The sequence below is a fragment of the Telmatherina bonti genome (genome assembly GCF_933228915.1).
Source record: "Telmatherina bonti genome assembly, chromosome: 12".
NCBI lineage: Eukaryota > Metazoa > Chordata > Actinopteri > Atheriniformes > Telmatherinidae > Telmatherina > Telmatherina bonti.
The window spans coordinates 12,154,491-12,168,427 of record NC_136610.1 but is presented as its reverse complement, the minus strand read 5'-3'; the positions used below and the strand labels follow the sequence as shown (position 1 = coordinate 12,168,427).

General features: G+C 44.2%; 1 protein-coding gene across 1 annotated transcript in view; it reads left to right on the top strand.

The window, feature by feature from the left end:
- ppargc1b (peroxisome proliferator-activated receptor gamma, coactivator 1 beta) overlaps positions 1-13,937 on the top strand; it is a gene marked incomplete at its 5' end in the record, with an annotated part of 87,423 nt that overhangs the window by 56,254 nt on the left and 17,232 nt on the right. Inside the window, one exon of the mRNA XM_079250566.1 lies at positions 8,095-8,295. Within this exon, the coding sequence (XP_079106692.1) occupies positions 8,095-8,295 (201 nt within the window). The remainder of the gene's footprint in view (positions 1-8,094; positions 8,296-13,937) is intronic.

Sequence of the window (13,937 nt, the reverse complement as noted above, 5' to 3'; positions counted from 1 at the left end):
GGGAGTCCAACTCCCAACAAATGGACTGCAGTTTGTCCGGTCTCTACCCTAAGAACCTGTCCAACTTGGGTGTCCTACCTCAAACCAAAGCCCCTGCTGGTAAAGCTCTTATGGTGCATTCACATGAGGATATTCCGCTAAACTCGGTCCAATTGGGGACTCGGCTCAGTTGTTAGGGGGGTGTATCCATGCAGACCGAGCTTGCATTCATGCTGCACTTTAGTCAAATTCGCCAAACTTTTACAATAACATATCCCCATTCCCATCAAAAGTGGCCCTGCACTAGTATTTAGCAAAAGAGAGGACAAGACCCACGTGAAGAAGAAAACTTTTTTTCTTCCTCTTGCGAGCTAAACATGGAGCAGGAAACTATCGCTGTGTTGATTTTTTTTTTGTCTTATGCAAATACTGCAGAAATACACTGCAACAATGGACGCAGTATGAACAACAGACGAGGCAGATGAGTTTTAATGCGATGTATTTACCCACAATGCAGTGCTACGTCAAATGAAGTTACTTTTTTTGCAGTTCGCTTTCTGTATTTGGTCTGCTTGAAACGGGCTGAGATCTGCGTTTGTAGGCAGATCGAGTCAGCTTCTTTTGGTCCGAATCAGAATTAACAGCTCCACAAACGAAGCAGACTTTCCGATCAAACGGACTAGGATTCGAATCAAAAAGGCTGATGCTGATGTGCCTTTAGAACAGGGGTCCTAACTAGATTTGACCTGGGGCCAAAATGTTTCTGACCAAGTGAATGTTGGACCAAAAATTCCTCTTCGCAGCTTAAACTTGTTTTTTCCTATTATTTCTATTTTATTTATTTGTGGGGTTTTTTTTTATATCTCATCATATTGTATTCAAATGGAAACTTAAAAACATATCTGTAAACTGTGTTATTATATTTTTAACATAGTATGGGCTCTAGTGTCCTTTATTATTGAGCACTAGATGAGAAAGAGGGTCAAGGAGATGTTGGAATTGAACATTATGCCTGACTGTGTGTAATAATAGCTGCCTTTACCCCTACACAAGAATTCAGCTCCAACAAGACCAGTTATTTTCCTAATTTTGAAATTCAACATATCTTTGACAGTTTAGTTTCTCTGTTCTGTCACCTCCCCTCTCCGAAAACTCCAGCAGAAACAGCTGTTAAAGTTTTTGCCTCCAAACCAAGTTCGGAGGAGAAGCTGCAGCTAGCTTTGGGTAAAGGAAGGACTAAGATAAAGATAAATATCTGACATTGTACAGAAGCACTAAGCTGTCACCCAAATTTAAAAAAATGGGGACTCATCATAATATGACATGATAGTTTTATTACAATAACATGAATCATATCACATATAACATGTTAAGTCATAACCTGATACAGATCCAGATGGTGACACGGTGGTTATAACACAATGTTTGCTGATTTGTTGGATTTATTTTAATCAGAAAATGATTAAATGCATTTAGTGGTATTTATAGAAAGTTCCACGAGGCGAAACAGTGGTAATAACAGTTTGCAGATTTTGTCAGAGCATTTTACTCAGAAAAATCATCTATGCTGTTCCGTAATGCAACTTGTTTTGAAAAGGTGGCCTGAAAGTGGAGCCTACAACGAAACCATCCCTGCGACGGAGATCTGCAGCCAGACCCCTCTCAGTTTGTTTCACAGTCTTAACCTGTAATGAAACATAGTTCTACAGTGCTGCTATCACCCTTTTCCCTTTTACTATGACTGTTTGGAGAGGGAAGGATGGCTATATATCCTCAAGTTTTTTGGCTAAATAGAAATCATCAAACGAAATGCCAACTAGGTCAGTGTTTTTGTTAAATGTGGGCAGAATGAGATACAACAATGAATCTTGCCCACAAAAAAAACATGATTTGGCTTTGCTGAATATCTTTTTTGTAATACTTTTAGCAGATCAAGTCAATCTATTCATGAATCAGAATCACAAAGCATTAAGCATGTTATCTTGTACTGTGCACTGTAAAAGGACTTTCTTGCGGTATAGAAAATAATAACCACAATTAATTTTCCAACTAGAGGCTTGTCAAGTTTTCAGCTGTAGCTACTCTTTACTGAAGTGATTTACTTTGAATAGTAGACTGCTAATAGTTCAGCACTGTCATAGATCTTAGCCTGCGAGACACTTTAAATCCCAGCCAAGACCTTCTTTGCTGCAAACACGTGCAAGACCTCAACCCTTCATCTGATCCCTGTGTTGAAATTTAGACACGGAGCATGCTTCAGAGGGCACTGCCAAGAAAGTAATTCCAAGTTACGTTGTGTGTAATACGATGATGAAGGCAGTCCATCAGTTTAGACTGGCCCAGTGCTTCGACAAGGGCCGATGATGACCCTGAGGCTCCAGTATCTGGTGCTCTTCCTGAATGAATTCAGGGAATACCAATCTTGTTTTTCTATATCTGGGAACTAGTCCTAGATTATTGATTGTCTAAAGGTTTCCAGCCCCAGTGAAGTCTCTCTGTCCCATTACAAAGGCTAAATTGAGAGCACCTCGAGAATAAAAAGACAACAAAGAGATAAAGTAGCATTTAGGTCCAGATCATCGGCCATGTAATGCAACTCTGCTGGTAGAAATTGCTCTGATGCTGCTATGCACCACAGAGTGTTGGTAAAATGGGGACAAGCAAAGCATGATGGGAATGCAGATGAAGTAAACACCGGCCATCACTGTCTGTGCTATCTGTCTCCGAGTCCTATTTTTTTTTATCTTTCCTTCGATCCACATTAGTCGATGCCAAGACACTGTTTGCCTTCATGCTGCTGACAGAAAACAAAGCTTAATGACACAGTTGGCTCCTTCAGAGAGAATCAGACGTCCACATTAGCAGGAATAGAGGTTGTCATTGGAAGCATGAACTTTGTGAGACAAAGGTCAAAGTTAGCTTTGCAACTTTCTGATAGTCATGTCTGTTCTGTTGCTTGCCAAGTCTTCATCGTGTTTCGTCTTCATCAGACTTTCTTTTACCTCTTTAACAGTTTATTTCTCGTTGCATTTTTATACTTGCACATACGTTCACCTCAACCTCTGTATTAGCAATAAAAAACTTTAAAGAGTTTTTTTTTCCAATACATCCGTACCTACCAATCCTCATCACTCCTCAGCTATATTATATTTTTTAGCCAATATTGTATTGATTAGACCAAGGCAGCAGCTCCGACACACAGGCAGCATTTGATTATAAATGCAAGTACTGAATAGAGTGATAAGGACACAGATGAGACCTCACTGAATCTCTATTTCTCTGCTGTCAATGCAGCAATTATGTACAATCGCACATCAGAATTTAATTCTATGTTGGGAGATATTGATCACCCCTGGGCTTAATTTAACCTTGAAGACTGTAGAATGAGAAAGCTATCAAGTTAAAAAAGGTTAGGCTAATTATAACCTTTAGTGTGTTATTCATTTAAATTAGTTGCATGAAAAAATAAACAGATGAATGATGAAGTCGCCTACTATCTTTTGTACTACTACTTGCTCTTTATTACCAGCTCAGTTTAACTTGTATCCATGCTGTTGTTGAAATGAGCTAATCCAATAGATGGGCAGTATCTGTAAAAACTTCCCTTTAACATATTTACTCAAAAAGAATAAATAAATAAATAACAAAAAAGATACATAGATGAATAAATTATCAAATAATTAAGTATTAAATGACTCTGATAACCTACTAAATATATTACAATAAATAAATAAAATAATAAAAGACTAAACAAATTACAAAAAAATGAATAATTGATTAAAAATTAATATTAAATGTATGATTTAATAATATCAAATCATACATCTGAAGAACAGATCAGATGATGTATTTTCCAGTGGATCATTGAGAAAACAAAGCATACAAACAACAATCAAAGCAGCTTTACTTTGTAGAGAGGCTTCACTTTACCCAATAAGCTCTGGTTTGGCTCACTTATAACAACAGTTTTACCATCCTGTTGAGTATTCGAAACTCCCATATGTGGCGGGAAAAGAGAAAGAGAAGCAAAAGATCAGAGCTGGAGAGAGAATAAACCTAATGATTAATAGTTTGGAAGCCGGGGAGAGATAAAGCAGGATAATAAAAATGGGAAAGAGAGATGAATGAAACTTGGTGGCTTCCCGTAGGCCAGCCGTGCTATCACCTCTCCACCAGAATCTGCTCTCAGCATGACGGCATCTCCTCAGCACAGCACAGCTCCTATGTGGATGGAGCGGCAGGAATGGTGAGCTGGAAAATAACAAATATGGAACTGAAGCTGCAAAGAAAGAGAGCTTTTTGAAAACTGCACCTTGTTCAGGTCCAAAGTAACCAGAGAAAAAGTACGTTTGCTTGCTGGGACTTCTGTATTAAAGCAAAGCAGGAGTCACAAACTAGAACCATCCATCCATCCATCCATCCATCTTCTGCCGCTTATCCGGGGTCGGGTCGCGGGGGCAGCAGCCTAAGCAGGGAAGCCCAGACTTCCCTCTCCCCAGCCACATTTGCCAACTCTGCGGGGGGGATCCCGAGGCGTTCCCAGGCCAGCCGAGAGATGTAATCCCTCCAGCGTGTCCTGGGTCTTCCCCGGGGTCTCCTCCCCGAGGGACGTGCCTGGAACACCTCACCAGGGAGGCGTCCAGGAGGCATCCTGACCAGATGCCCGAGCCACCTCAACTGGTTCCTCTCGATGCGAAGGAGCAGCGGCTCTACTCTGAGCCCCTCCCGGATGACTGAGCTCCTCACCCTATCTCTAAGGGAGAGCCCGGCCACCCTGCGGAGGAAACTAATTTCAGCCGCCTGTATACGAGATCTCGTTCTTTCGGTCACGACCCACAGCTCATGACCATAGGTGAGGGTAGGAACGTAGATCGACTGATAAATCGAGAGCTTCGCCTTCTGGCTCAGCTCCTTCTTCAGCACGACAGACCGGCGCAGAGCCCGCATTACTGCAGACGCCGCACCGATCCGTCTGTCGATCTCACGCTCCATCCTTCCCTCACTCGTGAACAAGACCCCGAGATATTTAAACTCCTCCACTTGAGGCAGGACCTGACTCCCGACCCGGAGAGGGCAATCCACCCTATTCCGGCTTAGGACCATGGTCTCAGATTTGGAGGTGCTGATTCTCATCCCAGCCGCTTCACACTCGGCCGCGAATCGCTCAAGCGAGAGCTGGAGATCACGACCAGATGAAGCCAACAGGACCACGTCATCCGCAAAAAGCAGGGACCCAATCCTGAGGCCACCAAGTCGGATCCCCTCAACCCCTCGGCTGCGCCTAGAAATTCTGTCCATATAAGTTATGAACAGAATCGGTGATAAAGGGCAGCCTTGGCGGAGTCCAACCCTCACCGGAAACGAATCCGACTTACTACCGGCAATGCGGACCAAGCTCTGACACCTGTCGTACAGGGACCGGACAGCTCGTACAAGGGGGTCCGGTACCCCATACTCCCGGAGTACCCCCCACAGGAGCCCCCGGGGGACACGGTCGAATGCCTTCTCCAGGTCCACAAAGCACATGTAGACTGGTTGGGCAAACTCCCATGCCCCCTCCAGGACCCCAGAGAGGGTATAGAGCTGGTCCACTGTTCCGCGACCAGGACGAAAACCACACTGCTCCTCCTCAATCCGGGATTCGACTATCCGGCGGACCCTCCTCTCCAGGACCCCTGAATAGACCTTACCAGGGAGGCTGAGGAGTGTGATTCCCCTCTAATTGGAACACACCCTCCGGTCCCCCTTCTTAAAAAGGGGGACCACCACCCCAGTCTGCCAATCCAGCGGTACTGCCCCTGATGTCCACGCGATGCTGCAGAGGCGTGTCAGCCAGGACAGCCCCATAGCATCCAGAGCCTTAAGGAACTCCGGGCGGATCTCATCCACCCCTGGGGCCTTGCCGCCAAGGAGCTTTTTGACCACCTCAGCGACTTCAGCGCCAGAGATAGGAGAGTCCACCCCTGAGTCCACCAGCTCTGCTCCCTCATGGGAAGACGTGTTGGTAGGATTGAGGAGGTCTTCGAAGTATTCCTTCCACCGACCCACTACGTCCCGAGTTGAGGTCAGCAGCTCCCCATCTCCACTGTACACAGTATTGATGGAGCACTGCTTCCCCCCCCGAGCCGCCGGATGGTGGACCAGAATCTCCTCGAAGCCGTCCGGAAGTCTTTCTCCATGGCCTCGCCGAACTCCTCCCATGCCCGAGTTTTTGCCTCGGCAACGGCCGAAGCCGCATGCCGCTTAGCCCGTCGGTACCCATCAGCTGCCTCCAGAGTCCCACAGGCCAAGAAGGCCCGATAGGACTCCTTCTTCAGCTTGACGGCATCCCTCACTGCTGGTGTCCACCAACGAGTCCTGGGATTACCGCCACGACAGGCACCAACGACCTTGCAGCCACAGCTCCGGCTGGCCGCCTCAGCAATAGAGGCACGGAACACAGCCCATTCGGACTCAATGTCCCCCGCCTCACCCGGGACATGTTCGAAGCTCTGCTGAAGGTGGGAGTTGAAGCTCGCTCTGACAGGGGACTCAGCCAGACGTTCCCAGCAGACCCTCACAACACGTTTGGGCCTGCCAGCTCTGACCGGCTTCCTCCCCCACCATCTGAGCCAACTCACCACCAGGTGGTGATCAGTTGACAGCTCCGCCCCCCTCTTCACCCGAGTGTCCAAGGCATGTGGCCGCAGGTCCGACGATACGACTACAAAGTCGATCATTGAACTGCGGCCCAGGGAATCCTGATGCCAGGTGTACATATGGACACTCTTATGCTGGAACATGGTGTTCGTTATAGACAATCCATGACGAGCACAGAAGTCCAATAACAAAACACCATTTGGGTTCAGAGGGGGGGGACCATGCCTCCCAATCACTCCCCTCCAGGTCTCACTGTCATTGCCCACGTGAGCATTGAAGTCCCCCAGCAGAACAATGGAGTCCCCCGAAGGAGCACCCTCCAGCACTCCCTCAAAGGACCCCAGAAAGGGTGGGTACTCTGAACTGCTGTTCGGTGCATAAGCACAGACAACAGTCAGGACCCGTCCCCCCACCCGGAGGCGGAGGGAAACTACCCTTTCATCCACCGGGGTAAACCCCAACGTGCAGGCACCAAGCTGGGGGCTGATGAGAATGCCCACACCTGCTCGGCGCCTCTCACCATGAGCAACTCCAGAGTGGAAGAAGGTCCAGCCCCTCTCGAGGGTACTGGTTCCAGAGCCCAAGCCATGCGTCGAGGTGAGTCCAACTATATCTAGTCGGAACCGCTCAACCTCGCGCACAAGCTCAGGCTCCTTCCCCACCAGAGAGGTGACGTTCCACGTCCCTAGAGCCAGCTTCTGCAGCCGGGGATCGGACCGCCAGGGTCCCCGCCCCTTGCTGCCGCCCAGCTCACAACTAGAACCACGTCGGTGGTGATGAATGGGAAAACGACAAGTTGATTTTTAATAAAAGCTTCTTTCAGCATGATTGTGTGTTCCTAATGAAGTCAAAGGTCACACTGATGGTATCTTAACAAGCATAATAAATCAGGTAGAAGAGAAACACTGAAACAATGGACTTTAGATAAAAGCTGATTAGACTGGAATGGAAGAGGATGATAGAGGCGAGGGCCTTCAGCAGTAACTAACTCCCCCTAAAAAGATCTATCTGTAGAGGACAGTAGTGTTTCTGGCATGTAAACCAGCCTAATGAGAGTTGTTTTCCAACTAAATTATGACTGTTTGACCAAAATTACTCCGACAATGTTCATTTTTAGTGCAAGGTGTGTCCGATGTGGAAGCAGCCACTGGCAGAAACGCCTAAAATTCAACACATCTGAGTATTTTCTCCCTATTTTATCAACTTTGCTGTTTTTATGACATATCCAGCTACTTAGCGATTTTTCCTGTTTCATTATAGTTTTGGCCTTTGTGGAGTCAAATATTTTTATAAAACAGTAAAGAGTGATCAGGTGGGAATTGACAGAAATATTTATCATCAGATGCATTGTGATCAGATGTGTTCTCCAAAGCATGCTCCTAATTTAAATGCAAATGATCAGAAGAACTCTCAGCCTGCATCGGATGTTACAGACTCATAATCTGCATGTGTCCTCCTCCTTTTCCTGACCTGCAGATAGAAGAGGAGAATGCGGCTTTGCTGGCCGCGCTGACAGACAGTTTGGATGGCATGGTGGATGCCGAGGTGAGCGGTCTCTCCGTTTTCCCTGCCCTGGGGGAGGAGCCAAGTCAAGAACAGGAAGATGAGGACAATCTTCCTCTCAGCGCTGAGGACTTTAGTCAGTCCTTGGGGGCTGAAACAGAGGACCCATCTCTCGTAAGAACCCTTTTTTCAACCTTAAGTCGACTGATTGGCGCTTTCATGTCCATTTCTGTTCCCTGAACTTCTGTTTAGTGACACATGTCTGCATATTCACCCGTTTTATAGCTTGATGTTTTCACTCCATTCATTTTTCTGCAAATCAAAAGTCCCTTGCAGCTCAGAACGCGACGCCTGCTGAAGTAGATCTTTTAATTCTTCCCTCAAAATGCCACATTACCCGATTTCACCCAATGCCACGCTGCGCCTCTCCTTTCCCATGCTCTCCCCTCTCCGCCGGCGTTTTAATCTGCACTGCTTTTCCTAACCTTGATGTTCCACGAGTTGGTCGTGAGGTTCAAAGTCTGCCCTAAACTGCAGGAAAACAGAGCTGCACTGAGGTGGAAAGCAAGCTTTCATCCAGCCTCTTTCTGCTCCGTGTGTGTGTGTGTGTGTGTGCTGCTCTATATCTAAGGCCCACAGCAAATGGAATAATGTGTATTTATGGAGATATCCATCAAAGTTGAGTTGTAATTAAAATGTTTTAATGGAAGAAGTCGGAAGAGGCAAAATGAGTTTGTTTACTCCCCCACATCCTCTAATCTCTGGTGTTTGCTGTCTTTTCTTTGCCCTCAGATGTTAATAGTAACTTTAACAGAAACAACGGCAAAACTTCCCTTTAAATGCTTAACGGTGGAGGATCCAGAAGTCCTCAGAAGTATGTGGCGTTGCTACACACGTGTGTGCCTGGTTTCGAGCTCGGTCCCCCGCTTTCTCTTCACACTGTGCTGCTGGATGCCTTTCTCTGGGCCCCTCCATCGTTCTCTGAACCAGCCTTCTAGGAACCGACCTTGTTTTTCTCACTTCGCTCTTCCTCCTTGCCCGCACCTGAGCCCCCCCTCTTCTTTGTATCCCCACCCCCATCTCATCACACAGCAACAACAAATTGTTGTATCCCTTTACAGGGAAATATTGTGCCCCATTTCCCCGTCACTGGCGCTGCTGACAGAAGAATGCAGGCCTGTGTGCCCCTCTGCAGCTTAATTGAAGTAGGAAGCTATTTCGCTGCGATAAAGGACTTATGATTAGCTGTAATGTGGCCTTATTGTACTTGTCAAGTCAAATTCACCCTGCTCCCTTAATTTGACTTTAATTTCAGAGCAAAACCAGCTCTGCTTACAGCGCTTTCCGACGTGCTCTGATTTAGTTGCGACCTACAAAGATGCTATTGTTTGGCGGTCACGAGTTACGCTTGTTGGCTGAATACCTCCTGCGTAAATATTCGCCAAACTGCTCTAACCTCCTATTTGCAATAACACACTGAGCTGAACTATAAAACCAGTCTGTCAGTGGAAATGAGTTAAACTTTAACATGAGAGGTCGGGCGTTCAGGAACGTTGCAGGCAAGGTCAGAAGCAACAGGTCTCTGTTGTCGGAAACAGTAACTCTTCAGATCTGCTTGATGTGTTCTGTGAGTCCTGACTGACTTTTATGGTACTCTGAGTTTTAGATTTATATTTGTAGCTCTGGCTATCAGTTCTGCCAACTTTTAGCACTGGGAGCATGATGGTGTTGGAAAAATGTGTCAATTGAGGTCAGAAACTAGAGCTTAGCCTCCATCTGTCAGCAAATACTTATAAATGATCTAAGAAATGATTTGCTGGCAGAGCTACAACATCGGGGCAGAGCTGGTTGCGGGGCTGCAGTCGTTTAAACACCTTGAAGTTTTTGTTTCAACCCAAAGCAGCACATCAGCACTTCCGAGAGGTCACCGCTCCAGATGCCGTCGCTGCTGTGTTGTCGCCCCACATGACTGCCCTGGCTTCAGTTATCCGTGAAGAACTTTTGGTTATCAGTCAGCCGGTGGCATTGAGTTATTCCTGTCTTTGTTTCTAGCTTCTAGGAAGAAAAGACAAGGGGGATCATATGAGGAGAACAACCTGTGCATAATCACGTGTCTGAAGCCTCTTGCTCCCAAAGCCTCCTTCCTGTTCCTTGTTTTTTTTTTTTTTTTTGTTTTTTTTTTGTTTTGTTTTTTTAAAGTAGAGCAAAAAGTCACTTATTGCGCATTTTAGCTCTCAATCAGCTTCTTGTTGCTTCACAGCTTTGACAGCTGATAAGATAACTTATTTCAAAAATGTTTGACACAAACTGTGTGCTTTCTGCACAAAAACGGGGAAAAAAATCACCAGATGATTCAACTGCAGTTTCCCCTACCTCTACTCTAATTGCAAAATGGCAGCCGGTTAAGACTCCCGCTGGTTTGGGTACCTTCTGTGCCTTAAGAGATATGCAGTGTATCACTTACATGACACGAAGGCAGAAGTTTTTTTCTGCTTCTGTTTATGACTCATGACTAAGCTTGTGTTTGAAATCCTCATGCAAGTTTTATAATTTCTTTTTTTTTTTACACTTTTAGATTCACCTTGTGGTTCACTTGTCTGCAGTGTCTCACTGCTCGCTGACGTAAACCCCACAGAGATATCCAACACCCTTGACAGAAAGCAGCATATTTGGTTGAACTAAATATAAATGGTATTAACCTGAATCCTGACTCTTGTTTCCTGCTGCGTATACTATCATTGGCAAAAATAGCAACCTGACATTCACGTCCACTCACACAGAAAAGCCTGGTGTAATAACATTAGGCTCTTTACTGAAGCAGATGTGTGTGTTTGTGTGTGTGCGTTTTATCCTGTTTCCATCAGTTGAGTGGTTCACTGTCACACGAATGCTGTCACTTAACTTCAGGATTGGGTGTTACACTGACCTCTACTGGTAAGCAGTGGTACTGCAGATGACCTCACTGCTCTGCCTGATGAGGTCTTCACCACTTCAGCACTTGTTCATGTGTACCCACAACAGGCTTTAATTGTCTCTGTATGCATATAGACGTTAAAATAAATAAGCATTTCGTTAATAGTGCATGAGTGTTTTAAGCTTCCTCAAAGGAAAAAGGAAAGAAGTAAAAACTTTTTAAGTCTTACCCCTTATTGGTTTAATTAATTATGTAAATTTCCCTTTTATTCCGTAGCTGGATGCTCACTCTCTCTGTTGCACAATCATCATATTGATCACTCACTTTCTCATTAGTTCAGTGCTTAATTAGTAGAAATATGGTACCAGATGTGAGAGAAAAACCAATACAAAAGGAAAAAAATCAAACAAAAGCATATGTAAGAGGAATAATGTGACCAAGTCTACTCATTTCTTCCTGGACGCTCTACTTTTCACATGTTTTTTTTAAATGTTTTCTTAAGTTGTTCAACATTTTTATTCAGTTTAATATTGTTTACATCATCCCATAAAGTAACTCGGATTCCAACTTTATTTATGGAGCACATTTGAACAACACAGTTGACCAAAGCGCTGTACACAAATCCCAAGCTCAACAACATACAGAATATAATAGAAGTAAAATAAAATAAAAACAATAAAAATATTAGTCAACTCAACAGACTTTTAGTTGTAGTATGAACACAAAGTTGTTTTGAATTTTTTTGTCATAATTCCCTTTCGCTCTCTGGAAACAGTTTTCATATGCGACCTCAAAGTGAATCATTTTGGATTTTTTTACCCTCTTTTCAGTGTTTCACCAGATCCAAACATTGTAATGCATTAAAAAGTGTTGGTGTGATCACAGTAGTCTGCATTATAATATACAACCTGCAGTCTGAAATGCACATACGAGATGCTTGATGACAGTTGCTGGTTGTAAATAAATATTAAAAAATGCTGCCAATTAATTCTACTTCTACTCCTTCTGCATGTGTGTAAATGTGTGTGTGTTTAACGACAGAACAAGGCCTCCAGTGATGATGGCTGTGGAGCTCTGGAAAGCATCCAGAGTAGAGTAGAGTAGAGTAAAGCAAAGAGGAAGAAGAGAGGAACAGGCTGTTTTCGGGGCCCTGGAGCTGTCTAAGGCTTTTCCATGTTTCACACAGACACAAACCTTCAGTCTCTACTTCACGTTCCTCAATGGGACTCTCAGAGGAGCATCATCACACACTCTGAGCCAAGTTGGCTGTGCCACAAAGGGCCACTGTGGCCCCATTAGCGATGCAGGCAATCATCCCGTTTAGTCAATTGACCCAGATTGTGTTCTTTGGTTCCAGCCAGTGCTGCTGGGTGGCGATGCTGTGATTATTAAAGCTTTACAACGTTATACTGCGATGCATTTTGGTCGAACTTTGACGTCATGGTTCGCAGGATTAGTGCAAACACTACTGCTGAATTCTTATGCATTTTTTTCTTTTAAAATAATCGGTTTGATTTATAGGGATTTCCCTCTAATGTTTCCCATTACTTTCCCATAAAGATCTTCTGTGTGCCATCCTAAAAAGGCCTATAAAGCAGCATTAAGAGCTCTCCTCGGATCCAAATAGCTCCTTACAGGAAATTTATCCAGACATGTCTCAGCTAGTCTCCTGTAAAAGTGTTATAATGGCCTTATTAAATGCACATGATATTGGCTAAATATAAAAGAAGCGCTGAGATAAAGTCAGTATGAAGTCCTGAAATGATCACATTTATTGTTTTTATGCCTTGGATCTCACCAACCAATGACAAAAAAAAGGTGTTTTGGACTTTTAGTGGTATTTAGAGTTGATATGTATCTAAAAACAGTTTGAGGACTTAAGCAGCATTCAGGGTGAATACTACAAGGCACATACTTCTTACTCAGTAAAGTAAATTAAATCACAAACGCAGCGTGCAGACAAAAGGTCTGGTGTGCTGAGGAAGGATAGGAGTAAAATGAGCGGCAGCCATGATAAGAACCTGTTAAATTTCCACTCATATTCCTGGACATGGGATGATTTTTTAATTGAGTGGATGTAACTTTTAATCAGTTTAAAAGTTAAAACAACCAACTTTGTAGAAGTTGTGTGTTAGATCGAAACAACCTACATTCAGCTGTTGATTCATTTCATGAAGTCAGTCTGTGTGTTACAAGTTGCTCTATTGTTAATATAAAATAAATGCTTTTAAACTGAGAATGAATTTTAGGTGCTTTTACATGAAACTGTCATTCTTCATCCAAAAAGGTGAAAGCTTTGGTGGCAGCTGGACCTTTCCAGTTTGTTTTCAACTTTTTCAATTCAACTTTTATTTGTATAGCACCACTTCACAACAATGTTGTCACAGGGCACTTTACATACACGAATCAACATACACATCATTTCAAACCAACTCATACATATCCTTTAATAGAAACCAATTGATTGCATCGAGTCATGACTTCCATCCAATTCCCCATCCTGAGCATGCACACGGCGACAGTGGGAAGGAAAAAACTCCCCTTTAACAGGAAGAAAACCTCCGGCAGAACCTGGCTCAGGAAGAGCAGCCGTCTGCCTCGACTGGTTGGGGTGGAGAGGACAGGAAAGACAGATCAACATGTACAACTGCACTTATTCAGGAAGACCTGCAGAAAAAAGGAGAAATAAGTTAAAGACGGCAATATTGTTATATATTTATACATTAATATATTAGAGAAATAGAGCAAGGTACTTCTCAGTGCATCAGGTAACATCCCCATTGCTACATAAGTAATGGTTGGCTAGACTACCCATAACTATAAGAGCAATGAGCACAACCTGGACAGTTGGGTCCCATACATGCAGACTCCAACTCAGGAGATGCTCATATCCTAACTATAA